Here is a 27,807-nt window from a genome sequence, read left to right as displayed (position 1 = left end):
AGTACATAAAATAAAAATATGCAACAGAGAAATATCTCTAGCAACAAGAATCTTAAAGGGAAATCTATAAATCTATAGCAAAAAAACTTATGATAACTGAAATAGGCTGAAAAGAAATCTTTAAAGATAACAAAATTTACAAATGAAGAACTAAAAGACTTCAGGAACTTATGGTTCTGTGTTTTTATTCATGTAAAAGTTCTTATCTAGAGGTTTTTCTATCTAGCCCTTATTGATAAATAAGAAAGTGGGATTTGTAAAATTAAATAATTTTTCAAGGTAACAAAAAAATGTAGTGATCTTTCACTGTCATCTTGGGCTACAAATAAGATAGAAACAGTCTTGTGCTCCTGCAAGCAGCTAATGAATGCAGACACATTTCTTACCACCCAAGAGGTTAAAATGGCCAACTTTTCTTCACCCTGATTTACCTGGGGCACTCGCTTCAATTGTACCAGCCAGGCAGACCCTCCTAAGCACTGCCATCTTAGTCTCGTTTCATTTGGCATTTAAAAACCGACCAGGAACAGGCATTGCTCAAAAATCATTTTGGCACAGACACTTAGTACTCTTTCCCGCCAGATAAATCTGACCAAAAATAAGTCAAAAGCAGTTAGTGACCTGTGGTGGCAGTCTTCAATATAGTATTAGAGATTGCAGAAGTAATTGACCTGTGGTCTATTACCTTTGCATTTTGGATGCAGGGACAGAGGGCCCAAGCAGCACTGGCCTTCACGTCTGGGTGGGGATTTTTCAGCAAGGACCACAACAAACGAACTCCATCTAAGCGAGCAATTATCCTATTGTGAAACAAAAAAACCAGAGATATAAACTGTAATTCTTAAGTGCAAATGGAAATTTAAGTGGCCTATCTATTCCCACAATTCTAATTAGTTTTTCTCTTTCTGATATTTTGCTTGGATTCCTCCCTGCCAAAACTGCAACAACAGTAGGAATACAGCATGTTGTTGAATTGCAGGAGTTCTGATTTCAGTTTTAAATGCATGACATGGAAAGCAAGCGCCATGGTAACTACGATTCACATAAACTTAAAATCCAGCCACGTAATTTTTTAATTAGCTGTACACAGACTGTTACCTAAATGTAAAAATACTGGTTTCTTTCATATAGTAACATCTAAATACTTCCCAAAACAAATATTTATGCCTCCAAACTGTGCAGTTACCTTTTTTATTTGGTCTGTGTTTAGTTGACTTACCTTACAATGTGACATGTTTTAAACTCCTCCAGTCCTAATCTAGCATTAGGAATTAAAATCATTACACCACAGTGCCTCCTTTGTTAGGCACGAAAAACACGTAACTTGTTTTCCATGCGCTCCCTTTTCAGCAAGACCAACATTGCAGACTGTGTTATAATTACTTAAATACTCTGTAATCCAAATATCTTCATGACTAGCCGAAAAATGAACTATCATCAGAGTCATCCTTGCACCATCTGTCTTCTGTTTATATACCAATCAGTCCAGGGAGCAGAACCTCGCATTAAGGTCCACGGAGTACTTGCAGTTGAGGAGAAGGCTAAACAAAACTTAATATCCTTTACAAATATGGTTTTGTTCAGAAAGATATGTTAAACTCAAAGCAGATGAGAAAAGATAAAGAACACCAAGATTCTTTTAATTTTTAACCTCAAGTTGTGTTAAACACATGTGGTATTTAGCCACAGATAGAATAAATACTTGTAGCTTAAAATGCCATTCAAATTTTTTCTTGAAAATCAACATAAAAACATCTACATTTCTTGATTATCCAAGATGAATTTTCCAGATAAAAAATGTATTGTTCCAATGGTTCCAAGTAGGATGTCATTTTTACATAACCATATAAAACAACTGGTAATGCAAATAACTTATAATAAGATAGAAACCATTTCTTTAAGTTTTAATAAGAAAAAAAGTGCATTGAGAAAGTATTTTAGCCTAAAATTTAACTAAACCTAAGCCTAAAGCTTTCTGTTATCATATTGAGTGAAAAGAAAGTTTTATTTCTCAATTTATGAAAACTGTTAAAAAAGATACAGAGCATTTCACAAAAAAAGGATTTACTTTACAGTTTTTTTTAGTTTACTGCTTTACATACACTACTGAAAACATAATTAATGCTTATCCCATGTCTCCATATTTTTCACACACATCTTCCCAATGAATGAAATGATAAATATGTTACCCTCTCGCAATGTAGGAATGAAATATTCATGAGTAATATTCATCTCTACAACGCTGGCTATAACTTACATTAGCGGGTAAGTCAGTTGGACGGCGCACAGTTTTAGTTTAAAACAAAAAGCATAACTCAATTCTGAATTCCACCCCCCACCTGGCAAAAATTCACAATTATCTATGAAAGTGAGATCTATTACTCGAGCTCTCCCCCCACACCCAAGGCATTCATCAGCTGGTTATGTATAAAGGATGAGGGCTGTAACCCCTCTGCTAATGTCCTAAAAGAACTGGGTACATTACAGAGTAGTAACCTTGGAGGAGGAAAACGTTTTCAGAAAACATCTGCAAACACAGGAGCCAACAAAGTCAGGCACAAAATTAAAACTTAAACTTCAGAGTTTAACTTTGTCCCTTCCACTTCCACCTCCCTCGGTACCAAGTCATTGACTGCCGATGTTTACTTCACAATAACTTGATATCCCTCCCACCCTGCCGATACTCCTCTGTTCTCCCGGCAACACCCTAATTCTGGTCTTTACAACCTTGGGTCAGGATTGCTGCAGCAGCCACAAAACTTGGTTTTGTTTCTTCAGTTTCTCTCAGTTCCATTCGATCTGTAAATCCCTGCAAAACTCATTTTCCTGAAGGCCTCTTAGAGCTTCTGCAATACCTCCTTGAGAGCAGAGCTGCAGGGTTGTTCATTCTGTTCACCTCACCACCTAGCACATTCAATCAACACCCAAAGGTCACCCAAGGAGAGTCTCCAAACGTCTTTCCACTGCCTGTATGGTATTAATACCCCAGTCCCTGAACTCGGTATTTAACATTCCCAGTGAGCTGGTTTATTCGTCCCGCTTCCATATGCAGGTATTTGGTCCTAACCTCTTGGGCCATCTGCTAAACACTAAGTGCCGAGCACACTGAACTGACAGATACAATTCTCATTACTCGGGGTAGTTACATTCTATAAAGTCACTGAAAACAGTGAATTGGTAAACACTGAACTATTCCTTCTGGGAAAATAGAAAATTTTGTGCCTGAAATCCTCTGCTCAGAACATTTTAATAAACTGATCAATATAGCACCTTGTTTTATGTGCATTTCTGTGTAAAGGCACCTCATCGAATGTATGTGGTGGATTCATTAGCATGGCCATACTCTTGGCCAATAGCACTAAGAGGATTATCCAACACATTTTCTCTGTCAGGCACACCCCAGCCTCCCTGCACTTAGGAACACTAGACAAGATAGCTCTGCGCATGCTGCTCAGGGGCCATTTCAAACAAAATCACCAGCTCAAAGCCTAAAACTACGAAAAACATGACACTGAATGGACCGTGAAAAGGGTACCTGTTTACGGTATGAGTTAAAGCAAGAAGGCAGAGTGTGGCCTTGTTTGACCTCAGCTGGCAATGTTCATCAGGCCACGCAAAGTTTTCATTACTCTGCTCGGTCTGTTACTTAAGCAAAAGTGCTCTGAGTATTGATTTTGAGGTCACAAATAAATTTTAGCAGCGGTACAAATTCACAAATACAGAATCTTCAAGTAATGAGGATTTTAACTACCTTTCAGGAAACTACAGTCTAGTGAGGGAGACGGTTATGATCTCTTAGAATAAATGCTGCAGTAGATGCATGCAGGGGCTCCCTGGGACCACATCAGGGAGACACTGGTTTCCTCATGGCCTGCTGAAATTCTCCCAACTTAAGCCTTTGCCCCAGTCAGCTCCATCATTTTCTATAAGAATCCATCTTTTAAGGTCACCTTCTTAAGAACAAAGCCTCTCCCACTAATCCTCTGGCTTCTCCCTCCTTTAAGCTTCTTTGGAGTTTTGCTGTCCCCTCTTTGGCACTCATAACACAGTAGTGTGCTTTACTAAGGACACGACTCGTATCTCCCATTATTGTGTAACCTCCTTGACAGAAGGACCATACAGCGCCCTCTGTCTTGAGGCGCACCCACTGCGGTCAGCGAGTATCAGCTGGACCCAAAACAGGATAGTCTCCTTTCTCGATGAATCAAAAATCTCTCCATGCCCTGGCTGGTGTGGCCCTGTGGATTGAGCGCTGGCCTGTGAACCAAAGTTTGCCAGTTCCATTCCTAGTCAGGGAACATGCCTGGATTGCAGGCCAGGTCCTTGGTTGGGAGTGTATGAGAGGCAACCACACATTGATGTTTCTCTCCTTCTCTTTCTCCCCTTTCCTCTCGCTAAAAAAATAAAATAAAATCTTTAAAAAAAATCTTTTCAACACAAGTACATTCATTTTTAACCTCATACTGGCAAAGCCATGTTCAAATTCTAAATCTAACCAGTAGAGTAAGCTTTCATTTGAAGTTGTCTCTAATTTGAAAGTGCATTTGTATAGAATTTTTGTACAACTTTGTTGCCTTTTGTGTATACAATGATGGGATAATAGGTGGCATTAACTTACACCATTGTCCTTTTGCAGTAGGCCTACCTCCTTTTGCAAAGTTTTTTATTTTGATTAGCATCTTTCTCTGAATTCATTTCCAGCACTATGTTAACTCTTCTTGTTTTTAGTATCACTATAATTTAACATTAATTCTTTGACATTATTAAAAATAAAACTGAATTATGTTTTTAAAAATGTTTAATATTTCATAGAAATCAAACTGCATGGCTGGCAGAATAACAGTTCTAGAAAGATGAATATTTAAAAAACCAAAGAAACCCAAACAGACACAGTGCTTATGTTTTTCAGTTTCTTTTATTATATTAACATTTGCCAGAATTGCTAAGAAGACTGGCTGTCTTGCCTACCCACTGAGACCACACATACGAACAAATGTGAAGCATTTGTGCCCACATAGTGGGTGTGGCTAAGGCTGCAGTATTTCTTTTTGGCAACGACAATACATCTATTTCAAAACCATAATTTTGCATGATTTCTGAAACTTACTTAATATTTGCTAAAAATTACATTGATAAATACTGTTGTAAGACAATGGCTCAAACTAAAAATGTGCTTGGCCTAAAAGAGCTTGATGTTCTTAAACCACATTAAAGGATGCAACTAAATTCTACAGGTTCTGTGACCAAGTTGGCAATTCAGTAAAAATGGAAACATACATGAATATCAGAATTAAATGATCGTTCCTGTAAAAAACTATGGTTAAACAAGAATTTTACTTTTAATAAAAAATTCTCAATGGCTGTATGTTTATACCCTATGTATAATTTTAAAGAATCCATGGTAGGTCAAATCTGGAGAAAAGATGTGAATGGACAAGCCTCTGGAAAGGTATGTCCCAGAATTCCTTGGCCTTGGTTAAGCAGGATGATAGCCTATCCTTTTATAGTTCTATAAGCTATATGATTAGGAAAGCTGTAGAAACTTCTCCTCAGAAAAAAATAGCTATTCTTACAGTAAATATTAACAGAAGGACCATTGTGTGCCAGGTAAATTTGAGGCACTGAAAACTTTTTTCATTATGAAAGCAAACAAATTCTTGCTATTGTGGAGTGTACAGCTAACACTCTTCTGGGAAGATATATAAAATAAAGAGAAACCTATATATTACATGAAAAGTGACTGGAGAAAAATAAAACAGAGCAGAGGAATAGAGGGTGGTGGGATGGAGGTGCAGAGTGCAAGGAGACAGTGTCTGGGAGCCAGTGACACTTGAGCAATAAACACCAGTGAGAGAGCCAGCCAGGGGGCAATGGGGAAGGGCCTTCCAGTACCTAGTGCTGTCCCTGGCACAGAGAAATAGTCAGTATCAATAAACATTAAGTGAAGTCATTCAGTCAACCTTACGTTCATCAACTATTAGTGCTGGGTATAGAGAAAATGTACTCTAACACTTTTTAAAATATAATCAGAAAACAGGTGGCTTATCAACATCTTGTTTTTATTATTTTATTTATTATATTTGGGGGGTTCATTGTTCCTGCTTTTACTAGCTTAAAGTAAAAGTTGTTATTGTTGATATTATAGGTCAATTCTTTTCTAATACAAGCATTTAAAGTATACATTTCCCTCTAAACACAGTTTTAGCTCTATTACATAAATAGAAATTGTGTTTTCATTTTTACTCAATTCGAAATATTTCCTACTCTTCTTCATGAGCTCTCTTTGGCTCAGGTTATCTGCATGGCTTGCTCAATTTCTAAACTTTTGGATATTTTCCAGATACTGTATTGTGGTTGATTTCTAATTTGAAAATATGTGGTCAGAGATTATATTCTCTGTGGTTATATTTCTTTCATATTTAGGTTTATGGCCCTGACATGTAGTCTATCTTCCAAATATTCCTTTTGCACTGGGGGGAGAAATGTATACTCTGCACTTGTTGTGTGTAGTGCTTTAAAGATGTTGATTAGGCCGGTTGCTTAGGTGTGTTGTTCAGTCTTCTATATCGTCACTTTTTTTTTCTATCTTTTTATCAGTTCAAGAAAGAGCTATTAAAATCTTCTACCATGGTTGTAGATTTGTTTATTTCTTATTTTTCACATAATTCCCTTCACTGACAGTGAGAAACTGATTTGCATCTTTACTTATCTGCCCAGTCTCCCCCTGTATAACCAATCTTCCATTTTCATCCTTGTCCCATGTCCTGGGTAGAAGTTCTCTTCACTAAGCTTTGACTCTGGTTCTGACCCAGTACCTGGATGCTCTCTTTAGCCTATGCTGGTTCTAGTAACCCATGCTGAACCACCATTCATTTGTGTGTCTGCACTCCTTGCCCTGCTCTGCCTCTGACTCCCCATGCGAGGCTATTTCATTGTCTTGATACCTCCTCACCTAGTTCAGGTTCTGTCACAACATTACAACTGGTTGTCAGTGGAGATATGCCCCCTCATTCTGTTGGGTACTGTCTTCCCACATTGAGTTGTGCCCCCAAAGATGCTCTAATTGATTTATTGGATTGGATATCCCACCCCTGGTTTCTTCTGCACATAGACATTTCCTATGGACTCGTGACACCACATGCTGGCCTGCTAAACCCATCTTGCCTTCCACCATGGAAGGCAGAGTGGCTTAACCAACTCCGTATAACATGTTGGGTGTACAAACAAAACATAATTTATCCTTTCTTTCCTCTATGAGAAAAATGCACATAACTTCGATGAGTGCATTAAAGGCAGTTGAGGGAAAGTTTGCCTAAAACAGAGAGAAAAATGCACCAACATAAATGTTAATATTTATGATCGCCCAATGATTAGACACCTGCCCCTTCTGGAGGTAGAAGGATAATTTTGTAAAAATGGTCTGATGCAACTATCTACAACCCTAAATGTTTGTAGTAGTAAAATAAACTCCCTAAATAATTAGACATTTAAAATTATTCTTGAATAAATTTACATTTTCACCCAGGCCAAAGAGAACTCACAAAGAAAAGTAGGAAATATATTGAATTGAATAAAAATGAACACGCAACTTACATTTGTGTACTTGAGCTAAAGTTTAGAAGAGAAAATATAGCTTTAAATTCTTATATTAGAAAAGAATTGACCTATAATGCCAACAATACCAACTTTCACCTGAAGCTAGTAAGAAGCAGCAAAAATTAACCCCCAAAATATAATAAATAAAATTATAAAAATAAGATTAATAATGCTAATGAACCACTTGAGCAAAGATTAACACACTTTTTATGTAAAGGGCCAGATAAGAAATACTTTTGGCATTGTAGGTAATATGATCTCTGTTGCATGTTCTTTTTTGTTTTGAGTCTTAGAATGAATTTTAGCTCATAGGTTATAAAAACAATGGGCCATGAACTGTCTTAAAGAGACTGGTTAAAAAAGAGACACAGAGAGAGGGAGAAAATTATTCTTTAGCATATAAATCTAGCAATGGATTTGCATCCAGAATACGTAAAGACCTTTTTTAAATCTCCCTGGCTGGTGTGGCTCAGTGGATTGAGCAGCTCAAAGGGTTGCTGGGTCAATTCCCAGTCAGGGCACATGTCTGGGTTGTGGATCAGGTCCCCAGTTGGGGGCATGTGAGAGACAAGCACACATTGATGTTTCTCTCACTCTCTTTCTCCCTCCCTCCCTTCCCCCCTCTCTGAAAATAGATAAAATCTTTTTTTAAAGAACTTCTTTAAATCACTAAAAATTTCCATTTAAAATGGATAAACACTTGAATAGACTTCAAAATAATACACATGGGCAAAAAGCACATGGAAAGTTACTCAACATCATTAGTTATACAAAAAATGCAAATGAAATCTACAATGACATACTATTTTTTCTATTAGAAGGACTAAATTTTTTTAAAAGACTAACACCACCAAATATTGTCACTGATGGGAATGTTAAACTGTGCAATGACTTTTACATACTGTTTGGAAGTTTTTAACAAAGTTAAACTTCCACCATAGGACCCAGACATTCCACCCCCAGAATATCAAAACGAATCTGCTGCGATGGAAATTAGAAGGTGTTTCCTTGGGGTGGCAGTAGAGATGGATTAGATAATAGCATGAGTAAACTTTCTTGGGGGAATACACTATTTTATGTTTTCTTTTTGCTGGTAGTTATATGAGTGAATGCAATTGTTAAAATGTATCAAACTGAACAAGTAATCTAAAATTTTGAACAAAAAACTCAGACAAAACCCAACACATTCTACACATTTCCATTTGTTTCTATAGAAAAACAAAATTAACCTATACTTTATAGTGGTGCATTGTCAAGCATAAAATTATGAAAACAAAGCAAGATAGTAATTACCATAAAAGGCAAGAGACCGGCTCCTTGTAGAGCGAGGAGAGGTGGCACTAGGTGGGCTGTGAAAGGGGGGCTGCCAGGAGTTTTTTGAGTAATGAACATATTCTTCTTGGCTTGGGTGGCAGTTGCAAGAGTCTTCCCTTTCCAATAATTCACCAATATGTTCATTTACATTTGTACTTCATGTATGTTACATTTCAAATATTAACTTTTTTAAAAAGACTTTAATTAATTAATTAATTAGAGACAAAGGGGAAGGGATGCGGAAAGAGAGGGAGAGAAACATCAATGTGTGGTTGCTTCCTGCACGCCCCCTACTGGGGACCTGGATCACAACCTAGGCACGTGCCCTGACCCGGAATCAAACCATGACCCTTTGCTTGGCAGGCTGGCACTCAATCCACTAGGCCGCACCAGCCAAGGCTAAAAGTTTTTTTAAACCTTTTTAATTTCACTGTGAACACATACACTCTCCTGTCTCACAGCAAATAGCAATGAACAGTCCACTTATTCAGCTGTTCAATGAAGCCCATATCACAACTGGCTGGATAAGATATATAATGTGGAAAAATCAAATCCACATAATCCTCAAATTGAAAGTCCCTAGAGCTGGTTTTAAAATGACAAAACTAAGACTCAAAAGATTAAATTATTTACATAATACTTTTCAATTGGCATTTTGGTATCTCAGTTAAATCCATATTCTTTAAAAGGTATACAGATGAAAAACAAATAAAAAAAGAAATGTAAAAGGAAGTAAAAATGTTCTTAATGATACAAACACACAAAGCACACACTCTATTTTATGTCCTGTATAAACCCTACAAAGACTGTTTCTGTGGTAAAGAAATATCTGGGCAGCCACAAAGAGATTAAGTCTCTTCTGTATACAAACAAGCTCAGTTTTCCTGTTTTTCCCTTTTTAAAAAGAACAAATAAACCTAATGTAAAATTTTTTTAAAAAGCACTATGTAAAAGCAACATAATTATGTTTAAACCACAGAACACAGGATATTTAGAGTTACAGATTCCATGGTAAGTTTTAATTCTATCCTTGTGTATATGTTTTTAAAAAAGAGTCTTTCATTACATGATCACATAACACTACACCATGTAACAATCAGTTCAGCAAATGTTTATTTTATAATGTGTGGAAGAAAAATGTTTTATAGAATAAATTGTGGGAAATTAGTACATTATTTAGGTAAATCATGTAAAATTTCTTAAAATCCTACCTATTTACAGAATATTAATAGAAACAATAGAAACACGTTTTTAGAAGGATGGGAAGGGGAGAAAAAAGAAAGGGAGAGAAACATCGATTGGTTGCTTTTCATTTGCATCCTAAGTGGGAACCCAAAACCTAGCCTTGTGCCCTGACTGGGAATCAAACCTGTGACCTTTCAGCTTGCAAAACAATGGCCAACCAATGGAGCCCCACCAGCCAGGGCAGAAACACTTTCTCTTTTATTATCTTCTAAGGAACATGAAATTTACTCTTTTATAGGTAGCTACTTACTGAAACTTGAAAGCTGACCTTTAGATTTTAAGGTTATTTTGAAATAATGAACAATTTAAGACATTAAGATGTTAGCATGTCTTGAATCACGTACGCCGGACATTTTGTATAAAAGAACAGTAGGGACTGAAGTAAACCATGAAGATCCACACCAGTTCATAACAAATTCTAAAAAATAAGACAAAACAGCCCTTTTTTTCACTGTTGAAGCTGCTAGGGTTCCTGAAAATACATATATTTGAAAATTGATTTCTTTTAAAAAAAAAGATAAAAGCAATTTATCCTGCTTTTCCTTATGAACTACAATTTGGGTAACTAAATAGTTAGTAGTCAGCTCTGAGACAAACCTAGTAAAAGTATAAGAATATAAAAATTAAGAAAAAATCTTCAAGGCCTCCAGATGGAATATCAAATAAGTTACAAAGACAAAAGAATAAGCCTAGCATTAGACTTAAAAAAGAGAGAGAAAGATATGAAACAAGGCAACACTGAAGCAGCATTTTTAAAAATTCAGTGAAAGTGGTAATCAAAAATTTTATATCTAACAAGGCCATTCTCTGAAAACTTACAGAAAAATATCTTCACTCTGTATCCATATGTGCTTTTTGCATAGCAAAGGAAACAATCAACAAAATGAAGAGACAGTCTGTGAAATGGAAGAAAATATTTGCACACTGTATTTCTGACAAAATGTAAATAATCAAGATATACAGTAGTACCTCAGTACTTGCCATTAATTTGTTCCAGGATTTGTGATGAGTGCCAAAACCAATGAGTACTGAACGATAAAGCATTTTCTCTTGCAGGGTGGCACTGTGACTCATACAAGTTCTAGCATGTGCAAAAAATCCTGAGCAAGTCCTGAGTGCTGAAACATTTTTTCTTGTTAAAATGTAACTAGTGCAGGGTTTGATAAGTTCTAAAGCCAACAAGTACTGAGGTATGACTACATAAGGAATTCACACCACCCATCTAAGATAAACCCAACATGGCTTCAGAGTAGGTGGGAGCTATACCTTCCTACCCCTGGCCCCAAACCAGATTTATATCTAAATTATAGAGTAATCAATGTGAATAACCAACTAAAGGCTAGCTGAGCTGAAATATTATAACCAAGGAGGTAGAGAAGTCCCCCACACCCATGAGTGACACTGAGAAGCCAGAGGGATATTTTGGCTGCAAAACTCCCCCCACCCATGCAGGGGTGAGTTTCCACCCCCCACCCTAACCTAGGGTAACAGAGAGGGGAAGAGGAGCATGCATAGTATCTGGTGGAGAAAATCAATGGGGATTCAGTCTACCTGGGAGAGAAGAGAGTCTTCTAGAGACCCAGATGCCACCTTCAAAGGGTCAAGCACTCCTATTGTTACAGCGCCAGCCTGAAGACTACACTGACTAGTCCTCCAACTACTGGTGATGCCACTCTGCCATGCTCAGGTCCTGCAGAGAAGTCTGCTGGCTGCACCCAGCAGGGACCTTTCTGGTGTTCTTTTTCTGGAGAAGCTCTTGGAAGAGACTCTAGACAGTTATTGAACTGGGTATCTTTGGAAAGAAGACAAGTCTTCTCCACATCGAGTGCACAGCCAGCACCTCCCTCATACCTGTTGAATTGCTGGCGCTGCCCTGCCACTCTGTGGCCCTGCCCTGCTCAGTTCAGTCACACAGGGGGATGGGAGCACAAGGACAAAGCTGGGACATGCAGAACATATCTCTTGGGGAGGCTTCTGTCCAGGAATCAGATGGATGGGTCCAAGGTTGGTAGCTACATTGGATAGGGGGGCACCCCTATCTCCCTGTGAGTTCAGCCTATATTATTCCAGGTAGGGAATGAAGTGCCCACCCCCTCCATACAGGCTTTTGACACCACCCACAAGGGGAAAATGTGAAGATCTGCCTTCTCAACTACCAGTGTCCTTGCCCTGCTGAATTTAGTTCCAGAGGTTGGGGTGCTGCTCAGAGCTGGGAAAACTGGAGTCTACCTCAGAAGCTATTGTCTGGGACTGGGATGAAGCACTTGGGTACCTCCTGTGGGATCTGCTGGCACCCTGCCCAACTGGAGACTTTTGATCTGCCCTGCTAAGCTTGCTCCTGAAGAGGAAATGGCTGATGGCACCCAACCTGAACGTGCAGTGCACTTCTACTGGGAAAGATAAAGACTGAGTGGTTTAGCTCTGGAATAGGGGCCATTTTCCCTTCACCAAGTTCCCAAATGCATGGTCCCCAAGTAGGGGACCAACTAGTCCTGTCCTACTGACCCCAGTCACCCCACCATACAGAGCCCGTGACCTGTGGAAGGGTCTGTGGGTCGCAGCCAGCCTGGGATCACTCTACAGTCTTTCTTCCATGGGCTCTAGAGTAAAATCAGGCAACCTCGGGGGAAGGTAGAGTGCCCGACAGGGGGAGATGGACCTGAGGGAGCTTCAGACTTTTTATAGATCCACCCCCGGTCTAACCTGGAAGAAGCCAACCTCAGTACACGAACTGGCCCCTTCCGCACACACCCAGGAGCAGTACATGCAGCCGTGCGGTGAAGAATGTGACAGCTCCAGAAAGGCTGACTACACACAACTCAGACATCAGCCTGAGCCTGAAGCCCACCCAAGTGGACCCAGAATCACCACAACAAGTGGTGGGCTTCAGACCACACAAGAGTTCGATCCATTTAGCCACACAAGCAGCACACATGAAGGGGGATTTTGACAGACACCAGAACCTGATGGAACAACCCTGCCATGGGGGGAAGCCCCAGCATAGTGAATCATATACAGTGATCGAAGTTTATCCTCATAGTCAGCCAGCCTGATGGGTTAACTCCGTACACAAAAGGGCCAACAGCATTCCAGACTCAGCCAAAACAGGAGTGTGCACATAACCCATAAGAAACATTCCTGAAGCACCAAGTGCAGGGGATCTAAAAGATTGTGCCACTGAGCCCGATAAGACATCTTCATCATAAAGTCATCATAACAAGTTTGAGAGTCGTAGCAGATCTAGCTAATACACAGAGACAAAAGGAGGAGACAAAGAAATACACCCCATATGAACAAACAAGAGAAATCCCCAGGTAAAAAAATTAAAGGACATGGACGCAACCGAAATACCAGATGCAAAGTTTAAAACAATGGCTATACGGATCCTTAAGGACCTTAGGAGAAGAATGGATGATGTCAGTGGGAGCTTAAACAAAGAGGTAGTGTAATACATCATCATATAAACAAAAGCAAAGACAAAAATCACATGATCATATCAATAGATGCAGAAAAAGCTTTCGATAAGGTACAACACCCATTTATGATAAAAACACTCAGCAAAGTGGGAATACAAGGAGCATTTCTCAAAATAATAAAGGCCATATATGAGAGACCTACAGCCAATATCATACTCAACGGGAAAAAACTAAAAGCTTTTCCACTAAGATCAGGAACAAGACAAGGGTGTCCACTTTCACCACTTCTATTCAATATAGTATTGGAAGTTTTAGCCACAGCGATCAGGCAAGAAAAGGAAATAAAAGGCATCCAAATAGGAAAGGAGGAAACAAAACTGTCACTGTTTGCAGATGACATGATAGTGTACATGGAAAATCCTATAGACTCTACCCAAAAAACTCCTCAAACTAATTGATGAGTTTGGCAAAACGGGTTATAAAGTCAATATCCAGAAATCAAAGTGCATTTTTGAAGAGTATACCAACAGTGAACTCACCAGAATCAGAAATAAAGAGAAAAATGACCCATTTGATATAGCAAAAAGAAAAATAACAATATCTGGATACCAAACAAGTACCAAGGATTGTAAAAAATACTGTGAACAATTACATGCCAAACAAATATCAAGGAAGACACAATGACAAATGGAAACATATACCTTGTTCATGGATTCGAAGAATTAACATTATCAAAATGTCCATACTACCAAAGCAATATACAGAATCAATGCAATACCTATTAAAACAGTACCAACTGGCATATTTCACAGACATAGAACAAACACTTCGAAAATTTATATGGAACCATAAACGAGCCCGAATAGCAGCTGCACTTTTGAGAAAGAAGAACAAAGTAGGGGGGATCACAATTCCTGATATCAAACTGTATTACAAGGCCACTGTAATCAAAACAGCCTGGTACTGGCAGAAAAACAGGCACATAGACCAATGGAACAGAACAGAGAGCCCAGAAATCAACCCAACTCTCTACAGTCAATTAATATTCAACAAAGGGGGCAGTAACATAAAATGGAGTAAAGATAGCCTCTTCAACAAATGGTGTTGGGAGAACTGGACAGGTAGTGCAAAAAAATGAAACTTGACCACCAACTTACACCATACACCAAAATAAATTCAAGGTGGATAAAAGACTTAAATATAAGCCGTGACACCATTAAAGTCCTAGAGGAGAACATTGGCAAGAAAATCTCAGATATTTCACGCAGCAACATTTTTACCGATATGTCCCCTAGAGCAAGGAATATAAAGGAAAGAATAAACAAATGGGATCGCATCAAAATAAAAAGCTTCTGCATGGCTAAAGAAAACAGTATTAAATTAAAATGGCAACCAACTGTATGGGAAAACATATTTGCCAATGATACCTCAGACAACGGTTTAATCTCCAAAATATACAAAGAACTTACACGACTCCACTCTAAGAAGACATCTAACCCAATTAAAAAATGGGAAAAGGACTTGAACAGACACTTCTCCAAGGAGGACATACAGAATATCCAGAGACACATGAAGAGATGCTCAATATCGTTAGCTATCAGAGAGATGCAAATTAAAACCACAATGAGATACCACTTTACACCGGTCAGAATGGCCATCATAAATAAAGCAACAAACAAATGTTGGAGAGGGTGTGGGGAAAAGGGGTCCTTAGTTCACTGTTGGTGGGAGTGCAGACTGGTACAACCATTATGGAAAACAGTATGGAATTTTCTCAGAAAAATAAAAATGGACCTGCCTTTGACCCAGCAATTCCACTGCAAGGTTTATATCCCAAGAATACTAAAACCTCAATTTTCAAAGAACCTATGCACCACAATGTTCATAGCAGCACAATTTACAATAGCCAAGAGTTGGAAGCAACCTAGGTGCCCATCAGTAAATGAATAGATCCAAAAATTGTGGTACATATACACAATGGAATCCTATGCAGCAGAGAGAAAGAAGGAGCTCCTACCCTTTGCAACAACATGGATGGAACTGGAAAGCATTATGCTGAGTGAAATAGGCCAGGTGTTGAAAGACAAATACCATATGATCTCACCTTTAACAGGAAGCTAAACAACAAAACAAACAAGCAAACAGAATAAAAACAAAGACACTGAAATAGAGAACAAGTGGGCAGTGACCAGAGGAGAGAGGGAAGGGAATTTAAGGGGAAAAGAGGGGAGGGATTTTGAGGAACAAGTATGAAAGACACAGGGATGAGGACTGGGGGGGGGGGAGTAGGAGGGAGGTGGGGAGCACGGGGCGGGGGGGGGGCTGGGATGGGAGAAATAGACAAAAAACTGTACTTGAAAAATAACTAAATAAAATTTTTTAAAAAACTCCCAGGAAATAAATGCTTAGACCAGAAAGCTTCACAGGTGCATTTTAACAAACATTCAGAGAAGATATAACACTCTCCTTCTCAAACTATTCCAAAAAATTCAAGAGGAAAGAAGACTCCCAAGATCATTTTAAGAGGCCAGCATTATTCTAATTCCAAAACCAGATAAAAACACTATAAAAAAATTACAAGCCAACAACCCTGATAAACATAGATGCTAATCCTCAACAAAATACTAGCAAACTGAACAGAACAATACATCAAAAAGATAGTACACCAAGAACAAGATGGATTTATTCCAGGGGTTCAAGGTTGGTTCAATATCCACAAATCAATAAATGTGATATGATATTTAAAGAGAATGAAGGATAAAAACCACATGAGTATATCAATAGATGTAGAAAAAGCATTTGATAAAATCCAGTGCTAATTTATGATTAAAAAAACTCAGCAAAGTGGGAATAAAGGGAGCATTCATTAATGTAATAAAGGCCATATATGACAAACCCACAGGCAACATCATCCTGAATGAGCAAAAACTGCAAGCATTCCCCTTAAGATCATGAACAAGAAAAGGATGTCCACATTTGCCATTCATAATCAACAAAGTACTAGAAGTCCTAGTCATAGCAATCAAACAAGAAGAAGAAATAAAACGCATCTAAGTTGGGAAGGGGGAAGTAAAATTGTCATTTTTTGCAGATGATGTGATAATGTATATACAGAATCCTAAAGATTCCACAAAAAACTCCTAGAACTGATAAATGAATTCAATAAATTAGCAGGATATAAAATTAATATCTAGAAATTAGTTGCATTTTTATATGGCAATAATGAACTATGAGAAAGGGAAATGAAGAAAACAATCCCATTCACAATTGCTTCAAAAAGAATAAAAACCTCTGAATAAATGTAATCAAGGAAGTAAAAGGCTTGTACTTGGAAAATTATAAGACACTGAAGAAAGAAACTGAAGAAGATACAAATAAGTGGAGGCATATACTGTGTTCATGGGTAGAAAGAATTAACATCATTATAATGCCCATACCATCCAAAGCAATCTGCAGATTCAACATAATTACTGTCAAGATACCAATGGTATATTTCACAGAACTAGAACATATATTCCAAAAATTTACATGGAACCACAAAAGAGCCCAAATAGTAACACTGGTCTTGAAGAAGAAGAAGAAAGTTGGAAGAATCACACTACCTAATATCAAACTATACTCCAAGGCCACAGTAATCAAAACATCATGGCACTTTCATAAAAACAGACACATAGATCAATGGAACAGAATAGAGGGGCCAGAAATAAACTCATGCTTTATAGTTAATATATGATAAAGGAGGCAAAAACATATGATACTCTAAAGATGATTTATTCAATAAGTGGTGATGGGAAAGTTGGACAGATATACACAAAAAAAATAAACTAGACCAATTTCTTATGCCACACACAAGAAGAAATTAAAAAATGGGATAAAGACTTAAATGTTAGACTCAAAATCATAAATATCCTAGAAGAAAACATGAGCAGCAAAATCTTGGATATTACTGGTAGCAATATTTTTTCTCTTTAGACAAGAAAAAGCCAACAAGTGGGAATACAAAAGTTCTTGCACAAAGGAAACCATCAACAAGTAAAAAGACAACCAGCTGAATGGGAGAAAATATTCACAATGATATCTCTGATAAAGAGTTTAATATTCAAAAATTTTAAAGAACTTATAAAAGTCAACACCAAAAAAACTTTCAATTAAAAAATTAGGCAGAAGACCTGAATAGACACGTCCCCAAAGAGGACATAAAAATGGCCTACAGGCATATGAACAGATGCTCAACATCACTCAACACCAGAGAAATTAAAAATAAAACTACAAAGAGATAACACTTCACACCTGTCAAAATGGCTATCATCAATAAATCAACAAATAACAAGTGCTGGCAAGGATGTGGAGAAGGGTGAGCCCTTGTGCCCTGATAGTGGGAATGTAGATTAGTGTTGCCACTGTGGAAGGCAGTATAAAGTTACCTGAAAAAATTAAAAATGGAACCTCTTTATGACCAGCAATTTCACTTCTGGGAATTTATCCAAAGAAACTTACAACACTAATTTGAAAGAATATATTCACCCCTATGTTCATTGCTGCATTATTTACAATAGTCAAGATTTGGAAGCAGTCCAAGTAACCATGAATAGATGAGTGGATAAAAGAGCCATGGCACATTTACACAGTAGAATACTACTGGTCCAAAAAAAAAAAAGAAAGAAAGAAATTTTATCCTTCGTGACAGCATAGCTGAACCTGGAAAACATTATGCTAAATGAAATAAGCCAGTCAGAGAAAAACAAATACCATATGATTTCACTCATATGTGGAATCCAATGAGCAAACTGAACTAACAAGCAAAATAGAGAGAGACTCACTGATAGTAGGCTCACAGCTCTGGGGCTGGGAAGATTACGGGGGTGGAGGGACTGAGCAAAAAAGAAAAAAAAGTGAAAAAAATTCATGAACATAGCCAACAGTGTGGGGATTCCAGGGGGTGGTGGGGAGTGTATGGAGGTGAAAGAGGGCATGAAGTGATAAATGGTAATGGAAAAATATAATAAAAAGTAATATAATAAAATACTAATCAATATAGATCATGAATATTATTACAAAATACTCAATAAAAAATTATCAAGTGGAATCCTATACTGCATTGAGAAAATACTACATTATGATCAAGTGAAACACTCCTGGAATGTTGGTTCAGTGTCTGGAAACCCATTAATATCATTCACCATAATAATAGACATAATAATAGGGGAAAATCAAAGCAGAACATACAGAACAAATGCTTTAAAAGCCTTTATGAAATACCATATCTACTTCTGATTAAAAATACACTTTAAAACAGAAATTGAACATGTTTTTTAATATGATAAAATATATAAACTTTAGTGCTCAAGACATCATTTTACTTAAAAGAGAAAACTAGGGGCATTTCCACCAAAATCAGGAACAAGGCAAAGAGGCCCACTATCTCCACCACTATTCAACATTTTCCTATGGAATTAGCTGATGAAATTACATAAGAGAAATCTATTTAAAATAAGAATTTATAAAGAAGTGAAACTTTTTCTGGAATATCTTAAAGCAGAGTCAGTAAATATTTCTGTAAAGGGCCAGATAAAATTTAGACGTTGTGGGTCATTTAGTTTCTGTTGTAACTACTGAGTTCTGCCACTGTAGCATAAAGGCAGTAAAAGGCACCATATAAATGAATAAGTGTGACTATGTTCAATAAAACTCTATTTACAAAAGCAGGATTTGGCCCATTGGCTATAGTTTGTCCACCACTGTGCTAGAGAATTAACAATAAAATGAAGCCACACAGTAAGCGAATTCTGTAAGGCAGTAAAATATTGAATTAAACAAAATTCAATAGTGTTCATCAAGACAATCAGTTGAAGGACATAAACACGGGAAAAAAACATTTACATCACCAACAAGAAAGATTAAATACTTAGGAATGAATTGGACTAAAATGGACAAAATCCACATGAAGAAAACTTTAAAACACTCTTCAAAGTGAAAAAAATTAGACTTGAAGAAAACGAAAAGTTTCTATAATTTCACTCTGGTCATGCAGAATGTTGGGGAAGTTGGGTAATGGCTATATGGTAACGCTCTGTACTCTCTCTGTTTCTGCAGTTTTCTATTAGTCTAATGCTATTTAAATAAAATTTAAAATACAAAAGTAAAGATCCTGGTATATGGGAGATAAACAAAAAGTATTTCTTAAATTTTTAGTTGCAATAGTTTTTGTTGTTTAAAGTTTTATAGTATTCTATTAGAAAATTACATTATGCAAAACACTAGCATTAGCTGTTTTTAGTCATATTGATATGATTTTACATACCTGAAGGCCAACTTACCCCTAGTGAATTCTACACATATCAGAGACATTAAAGGCCAATGTGAAAGGAAAGTTCAACATAAATAAGCCTAATTTTTATAAACTTATGTCAAGATATGTATTCCATTTAGATCCTAGAAAAGGACATAATTAATATTCAATAATTTACATTGAGTTTTTAAAATCAATGGTCTAAAGTACTAAAAAAAAGTCAACATATGGTTTCTTAAAAATCACTTTTGATTCAGTGGCCATACTGTTACTATTAAAGAAAGAGAATTGCTTATGCATTCTATTACACAAAGTTAGTAAAACTGTGCTATGAGTATATAGGTTTATCCTGATATGTGATCTAAGTTTTAGTGACAGCTTCAGACAAATCATTAAAACATAAAACTGCTTGTCATTAAAATAAGCTCCTAACTCATAAATTATTTAAGACTTACACAGGGGAGAAGTATTTGTAATTTCTTTACCATGTAACTTAAAGCTCAAAGATGCAATAAATCCTACAAATCTAGAGATAATAGCTCTGTCTAAAATATGATGCCAATTGTAATGCTGTTGGACTCTTACTGAATTCAAAATACTGTTTCTGAAACTGCCTTTGGGTATTTATAAAAACATGTGGGAAAACCATATTTACAAGACCAAAAGAATTCATCAACCTCCTTGTTGCATGAGAGGTCAGTTTAGTCGTCATTTTATGAGGTCTTGTCATAGAATTTGACATTTTTGACCATATTAATCTCCTTTAAACATTCTCTTCCCTTTGTTTTTTCAATAATTCTTCTAGAAGTTTCCCTGGCTTGGTCCCTCCCAGTTTCTTTATAGGTACTTTTTTTGTCCTTTCATTTTCCTTGAAAGATTGGGTTCAACATGATTCTGTTTCTGTCCCTCTCTTTTCACTTTGCCTTCTCTTCTTCACAATCTCTCACATATATACATAACTTCGACTACCAAGTGTTCATAATACTATATGGCCAACCCACAGCTCTGTTGTGAGTTTTAGACATGAATATCTAATTGTCCTGTTGCCATGACCCCTTGGATTTCCCCTAGAAACCTCAAGGTCAACCCAATCATACTGAAGTCACCATTCATTAACTATACAGTAAATATTTGTTGGGTATCTACCAAGAGTCTGGAACTGGATTAGACATTAAATATATAATGATGAACAATTTATCTTTATTTCTCCCCTTGTGAAGTTGGTTCTTCCTTCACCAGCCCTCTGACTATATTGCCTGTATCAGTAAGTGATACTGTTATTCATCTAGTTCAATCATTCACCTGGTCCTATCCATTCTCTCCCTTTACATCTCTTAATCTGTCAATTTCTTTATTCTTTATTATATTTCACTGGTTTAGTTTAAGCCACCTTCACCTCTGGTGTGTGATGATCATCTAACAAGTTTCTCTGCCTCAAGTTATGCTTAAAACCCTTCAATAATCTTCAATATATTTTAAAACAAAATCCAAACTTATTAGATAATGCACAAAGGCCTAAATTATAAGTGCCTATTTACATGCCTATACCTACTCTGAGAGCTCCTTGATTGTAGGTGAGAGTTTAAAGTGAGTTATTCTCCAGTTAGGTCCCTCTTGTTCTCAAGTTATAGCAAATTAAATATCATAATTAACTTAATATGAGAAACATAGAATAAAGGGGCTAATCTGTACATAAGTATCTATACTATATGCCCCGACTTTAATCTTTTATTTATGTATTATCACTTACAATTGCTATTAACTGACACTACTGCTACATGAATAATGCTAGCCAACATTTACCTAGCACTTACTATCTACCAAGCATCTTATATATTCACTTAATCATTACAACAACCCGATGGAATAGATACCATTACTATTTCCATTTTATATGTTTAACCAAGGAAACAAATAGTTTAATAATTTGTTGAAGGAAATATAGTTAGTAAGTAATGAGACTGATCTTCCTGACAATGATTCCAGAGTCATACTCTTCACCATTATACTGCATACAAAATAAAATAAAGTTATGCAAGGTATTAAGCAAGGACTCTGATTTTGAAAAGATGATACATCATAATACAGACTGTATAGAAAAATATAAAGAAAAAAATTAAAATGATCCCAAATCCTACCACCCAGAAATAATAATCATTAAGTTACTGTTAATTATTCTGGATGTCACTTTATGCCTATAGCTAGATAAAGGATAAACAGATAAGAGAGAGATGAATGGATAGATGATAGGTAAAAATAATGTTGTGTACAGTATCTATTGATTTATGCAGAAGATGATAAAATTTGCACTTATCCACCCTGCACTGGCTTTGTTTTTATTTTTGTCAGTTGTATTATTACATTATAATGATCAATATCTATAAAATGCAGATGGTCCTCATAATGATAATTCCTCTACTGTTATGTTTTAGCTTAATATTTAAATGAATGCAATGGTCTCCACTTGTAGGTTTTGGCCACAGTTTTGCTATTTTGAAGTACTCTAAATTCTTTTTTTAATATATTTTATTGATTATGCCATTACAGTTGTTCTACTTCCCACCTTCATTCCCCTCCACCCTGCACGCTCCCTCCCCCACCATTCCCCCCATTAGTTTATGACCACGTGTCAAGTTCTTTAGATTCTATATTTCCCATACTAATCTTGCCCTTCCCCTATCTATTTTCTACCTACTATCTATGCTACTTATTTTCTGTACCTTCTCCCCCCTTCTCCTCCTCCCACTCCCCTGTTGCTAACCCTCCATGTGATCTTCATTTCTATGGTTCTGCTCCTGATCTAGCTGTCCTCTTAGTTTGCTTTTGTTTTAGGTGTGGTTGTTAATAACTGAGTTTGCTGTCCTTTCACTGTTCATCTTTTTTATCTTCTTTTTCTTAGATAAGTCCCTTCAACATTGCATATAATAAAGGCTTGGTGATGATGAACTCCTTGAATTTGATCTTATCTGAGAAGCACTTTGTCTGCCCTTCCATTCTAAATGAAAGCTTTGCTGGATAGAGCAATCTTGGATGTAGGTCTTTGGTTTTCATGACTTGGAATACTTCTTTCCAGCCCCTTCTTGCCTGTAAGGTCTCTTTTGAGAAATCAGCTGACAGTCTGATGGGGACTCCTTTGGAGGTGACTGTCCCCTTAGCTCTTGCTGCTTCTAGGATTCTCTCCTTCATTTTAATCTTGCCTAATGTAATTATGATGTGCCTTGGTGTGTTCCTTCTTGGGTCCAACTTCTTTGGGACTCTCTGAGCTTCCTGGATTTCCTGGAAGTCTATTTTCTTTGCCAGATTGAAGAAGTTCTTTTTTATTATTTGTTCCAATAAGTTTTCCACTTGTTGCTCTTTCTCTTCCCCTTCTGGTACCCCTGTAATTCAGATGATGGAGCATTTAAAGATGTCCTGGAGGTTCCTAAGCCTCTTTTCATTTTTTTGAATTCTTGTTTCTTCATTCTTTTCTGTTTGGTCATTTTTTCCTTCCTTCTGCTCCACTCCCTTGATTTGAGTCCCAGTTTCCTTTCCATCACTATTGGTTTCCTGTGCATTTCCCTTCATTTCAGTTAGTTTAACCTTCATTTATTCCTCTAATTTGTGACTAAAATCAACCAGTTCTATGAGCATCCTGATCACCAGTGTTTTGAACTGTGCATCTGATAGGTTGGCAATTTCTTGGTCGCTTAGAGTTATCAGCTCCGGGGGTTTGAGTTCTTCTTGAGCCATGTTTTGGTCTGGTTGCACCTGTTACATATGAGGAGCAGAGCTTTAGGTATTCACCAGGGTGGGGCTATCCAGGTCGCTGGGTTGTGATGCTGTATGTGGGGGCGGGGTCAGAGAAAGAGCAATAGCAGTCCCTTCTGCTGCTTCCCGCCACTGGGCTGGGGCCTGCCTGGTCTGTCTCACTGCTCGCTCCTTCGCTGGTTTATCTGTATGCAAATGTGTGACCTCGGTCAGCCTGCCGCCTTGGGCCCTTAGTGGGTCTGCCTGTTACTACCCCACACCTGGGATCTTCCCACGGCTGCCTGTGCACATGGGTTGGGGGATCTTTTTTGCCCTACCGGCTCTGCTGCTGGCTCTGCCCCTCTTACCAGTCTGGCTGAATTCCTCGTTGTTGTCGGACTTTCGTATAGTTTAATTTTCTGTGGTTTGGCTGTGTTTTTTATTGTTTTTAAACTTGGTTGTGCGAGAAGATATAGTGTTTCCACCTACACCTCCATCTTGGCAGAAGTCCTCTAAATTCTTGATTGACTAGATTTTTATAATCGAGCAGTTTTTCAAGAGCTGGTGAGTACTATATTCATTAATTTCTTATACAATAGAGAATGTATTATTGCCTATTTATTTGAAGACAGACTTGGCTAGATGTAAAATTCTTGGACAATATTTTCTCTCCCTCAGGATGTTAATCTGAGGGATTTCATCACTCAATAAATATCTTTCAATATTAAAAGAAGCTGTGAAAATAACCTATCCTCACAGGCTGCTTCTTTTGCCTACATATACTAAATTTCCCCTCTTTCTTTATTTTTGAAGTCTACGTAACTTTTACTAGGATGTGTAATTACTGGCATTTTGTATCAATATTACTAGGGTCTTTTGATCTACAGATTCACAGAAAGTTTTCTTCTGTTATATCCTTTAATTAAGATCACATTCCATTGGTTCCAACCTCTTCTTAAGGAACACTGATTATTTTTTTATGCTAGATCTCGTTGGGTTCAATATTTATCAATTTCTCTATTATAATTCTAACATATTTTAAAATTTCATTTATATTTATTAAATACCACCTATTTATTTCTCTTGCTTCTATCCAGACTTTTAGTTCGATGATTTTTCTATTTCTCTCCTGGACTCTGATAACTTGATTTTTACTACTATTTACATTTTATTGTCAAGTCTTTTTGTAAAATGTTACATAATTTCTTTTAGCTATTTTATTAATGGCCTTGCAATTGTGGCAAAATTATGTGTCTGAATTTACCTGTTTCCCTTTGAGATAAAATTACTTCAAACATAATCCCACAAAAATCTGTAATTCTTTTTGTCCTGAAAACACATCTTCATTAAGTTTTGAGCATTCAAATAGTGGATCTGGCTTACTACAAACTTCTATGAATTTATAATTTTACTGTGTTGTCATCTGGCAATCATGGTCTCTAGCATCCTATTCTTTCCTCAGTGGCTCTGGCAGTCTCCTTGGCCCAGAAGACTGTTGTAGACAATATAAAAATGACATGTCCATATGACTTTTTCTTAGGCTCCACTTCTGATGTTTTATAAAGCAAAACTAGGTCTGTAGTGGAAAACTCCTCATTTCTCCCAAGGCCCATGCACTCCCCTAGTCTCTGCCCTCTATGAAACAAATGTCTGCTGTGTATCTTGCGACCATGACACTTATTTGGGAGGTAAAGCTTGCCGTCTGGAGAGGCATGGGCTAGCTGACAGCATATTACACACAGGCCAGTGATTCACAGGACTCTGCAGGTGTGTTCACATTTAAGATTTGGAGTTGTGGCCATTTCCTTGTTTGGGGTAATATGATTTTTTTTTCTACTTTTGCTCTTTATCATAGTTTGCATGTCATTATCCAAAAGTCAAGCCTCTCATAAAAGTAAAAAAAAAGTTCTGCATATTTACCAAAAACTACTTATTTACTGCCATCTTATCATTTACTCTATCTTAAAATTATTTGTCTCCCCAGTTCAATCAAAAGCACCTTAAGGCCTATTGTTTATCATTAAGTCATTCTTTTTCTTTCCTTACATTTTGTTGCTTCAAAACCTACGTTATGTAAGAGTCAAAATAAAAACGTGTGTAGCTGCTTTTCTCTGGCCTTGTCTTGAATGGAATCAACTTAAAAATCAATAAATATAACAATTTACTTAATATAGTTATCTTGAAAAGACGTTGAAGGCCCACTGTGAAAATAAATGTAATGATGAATTTTTATGTGTCAACTGGATAACACAGAAATGATTTATGTGGAAATCATTAAATCTAAGATATAGAATAGAAGCAGGAGCTTTGCAAGAATAAGTTGTAATCTAGTAAGTAAAATTTGTCATATTTATTACAAAATAAGTAGTCATCATAAAAAGATTTGTGACACAAACATATACTACTAACAAACCAGACAATGATAAAATCTATATGAAAGCCATAAAAGTATTTCAAGATATCTTCTCAAGTGAAGCTTAATCCCATTTCAGGGTTTTTGTGTTTGCTAGTCTTTGTTAATATTTTCTTCCCTCAGGTGCCTACTCATCTTTCAGGTCTCAGTTCAGATATTATCCTCCCAGAGATCCCTTTCCTCTCTTCCACTTTCCTCTTTCCACTCCAGCTAAAGTATCCACCTCCCACCCAGTTGCTCTCTTTCACACTGTTTTCAGATGCTTGATACATATTTGCTCAATGAATAACTAATACACGAATAATATTATAAGTCTAGATAGCACTTGCAGGGAAAAGATGAAGCCTGAGAGGTAGAATGGGGTCAGAAGGCAAATGCTTTGAATACCAGGCTAAGGAACTTAGAGGGGTTTTTTGTTGTTGTTGTTCTTTGTTTTTTTAAGCACTGAGAAGTCCCTGAAGGTTCTTTGGGCCAAGGAAACATTATCAAATCTACAGTTTAGAAAAGTAAATTTCAATGCTATGCAAGAATATGAATATATATATATATAAAATCTCAATAAATAACTCAAAATAGAAATATGTAACCTATTAAAATATATAGGCTCTATATTAATTACCCTGTCCTAAGGTCTACTACTTATTTAATACAAATCATAAGTTTAAATTATTTTCTTAATAACTTGAAAACTTCCACTGATTAGTATTGTCTGAATGACTCAGCCTTTTACCTCATTTCAGAATCAGAGGAGCCACAGAACTCAAAATGGGGCAGGGCCAGAGTGTTGAGACAATGGAAACTTCCCTACCAGGTTTTGTCTTTATCCAGTATTAGTAAGGTAGGCGTGGGGACTGATCTCTTGCTCCCTAACACCAGCTAGGCTAAATGCCTGCACAGCTTCAGGAGTGTGATACTAAAATTTCAGGAAGATAAAGTCAGCTATCAAGGTCTCCTCTTTGTCTGACCTCACTGCATCTGCCTCCTACTTCTATCTTCCTCGGACTGGTCTTTCCATCCTTGTGTGCTCTCTTACTCTTCAGGTCCACATTCATGTGTCCTTCAATCATGCTTCCCCATTCTTCCACATATTCAAATAGATTCTGTTCATTAATGATATATGTCATCCACTTCATCCAGAGAACTCATCATGACCATTGTTATCAGCTGAATTATGGCTCCCACAGGTCCCCATGTTGAGTACCTCAGAATATGACTATATTTGGAGATAGGGTCTTTAAAGAAGTGATTAAGTTCAAATGGAGCCCTTAGGGTAGGTCCTAATCCAATCTGAGTGCTGTCCTTATATAAAGAGATGAAGACACACAGAGAGATGCCAGGGGCACAAGTGCACAAAGGAACTACCATGTAAGGAGATGTTGGGAACCGCCCTGCCTGGTTTCAGAAGCTGTAACTTCCCATGGCTAAGGCTGAGTAAGGAGACCTTGGGACCCTCAGCCACCAAGGAGACAAAGCTTATCTTCCTGGAAGGGGCACTGCCTCTGCCCCCTTTTACATCACCCTGCTTGGCCCTGGGCAGGTGGTTGGTTAGCCAATGATGGGTAAAATTCCTCAAGGGAGGAACAGCCTAAGAAAGGCACAGTCACAATGGGCCATCAGGGAAGGACTTGGGAGGCTACAGAAAAAGGGGGTGATAGACCCTTGCCCCTCAGCTTTGACATAGCCTGAGTCCTCATTCTGTCTGTAACAAGCCTCCTAATTTCTTGGCCACCTTAATTCCCCTGCCTGACTTAAGCCTGAAACAATACCAGAAGGCAGTGCAGCCCTGGGAAGAAACAGGCAGTTCTCTG

At 37.3% G+C, this 27,807-nt stretch overlaps 1 protein-coding gene across 1 annotated transcript in view; it reads right to left on the bottom strand.

The window, feature by feature from the left end:
- The window catches only part of ODAD2 (outer dynein arm docking complex subunit 2), a 178,152-nt gene that overhangs the window by 73,997 nt on the left and 76,348 nt on the right, over positions 1-27,807 (bottom strand). Inside the window, exon 16 of the mRNA XM_037140830.2 lies at positions 686-800. Coding sequence (XP_036996725.2) covers positions 686-800 — 115 coding nt within the window. The remainder of the gene's footprint in view (positions 1-685; positions 801-27,807) is intronic.

This window comes from Artibeus jamaicensis, unplaced genomic scaffold (genome assembly GCF_021234435.1).
Source record: "Artibeus jamaicensis isolate MK-2021 breed Jamaican fruit bat unplaced genomic scaffold, CSHL_Jam_final contig_867, whole genome shotgun sequence".
NCBI classification, from domain to species: Eukaryota; Metazoa; Chordata; class Mammalia; order Chiroptera; family Phyllostomidae; genus Artibeus; species Artibeus jamaicensis.
Note: the sequence above shows the minus strand (reverse complement) of the source record. Positions and strands in the feature narration are given on the sequence as shown.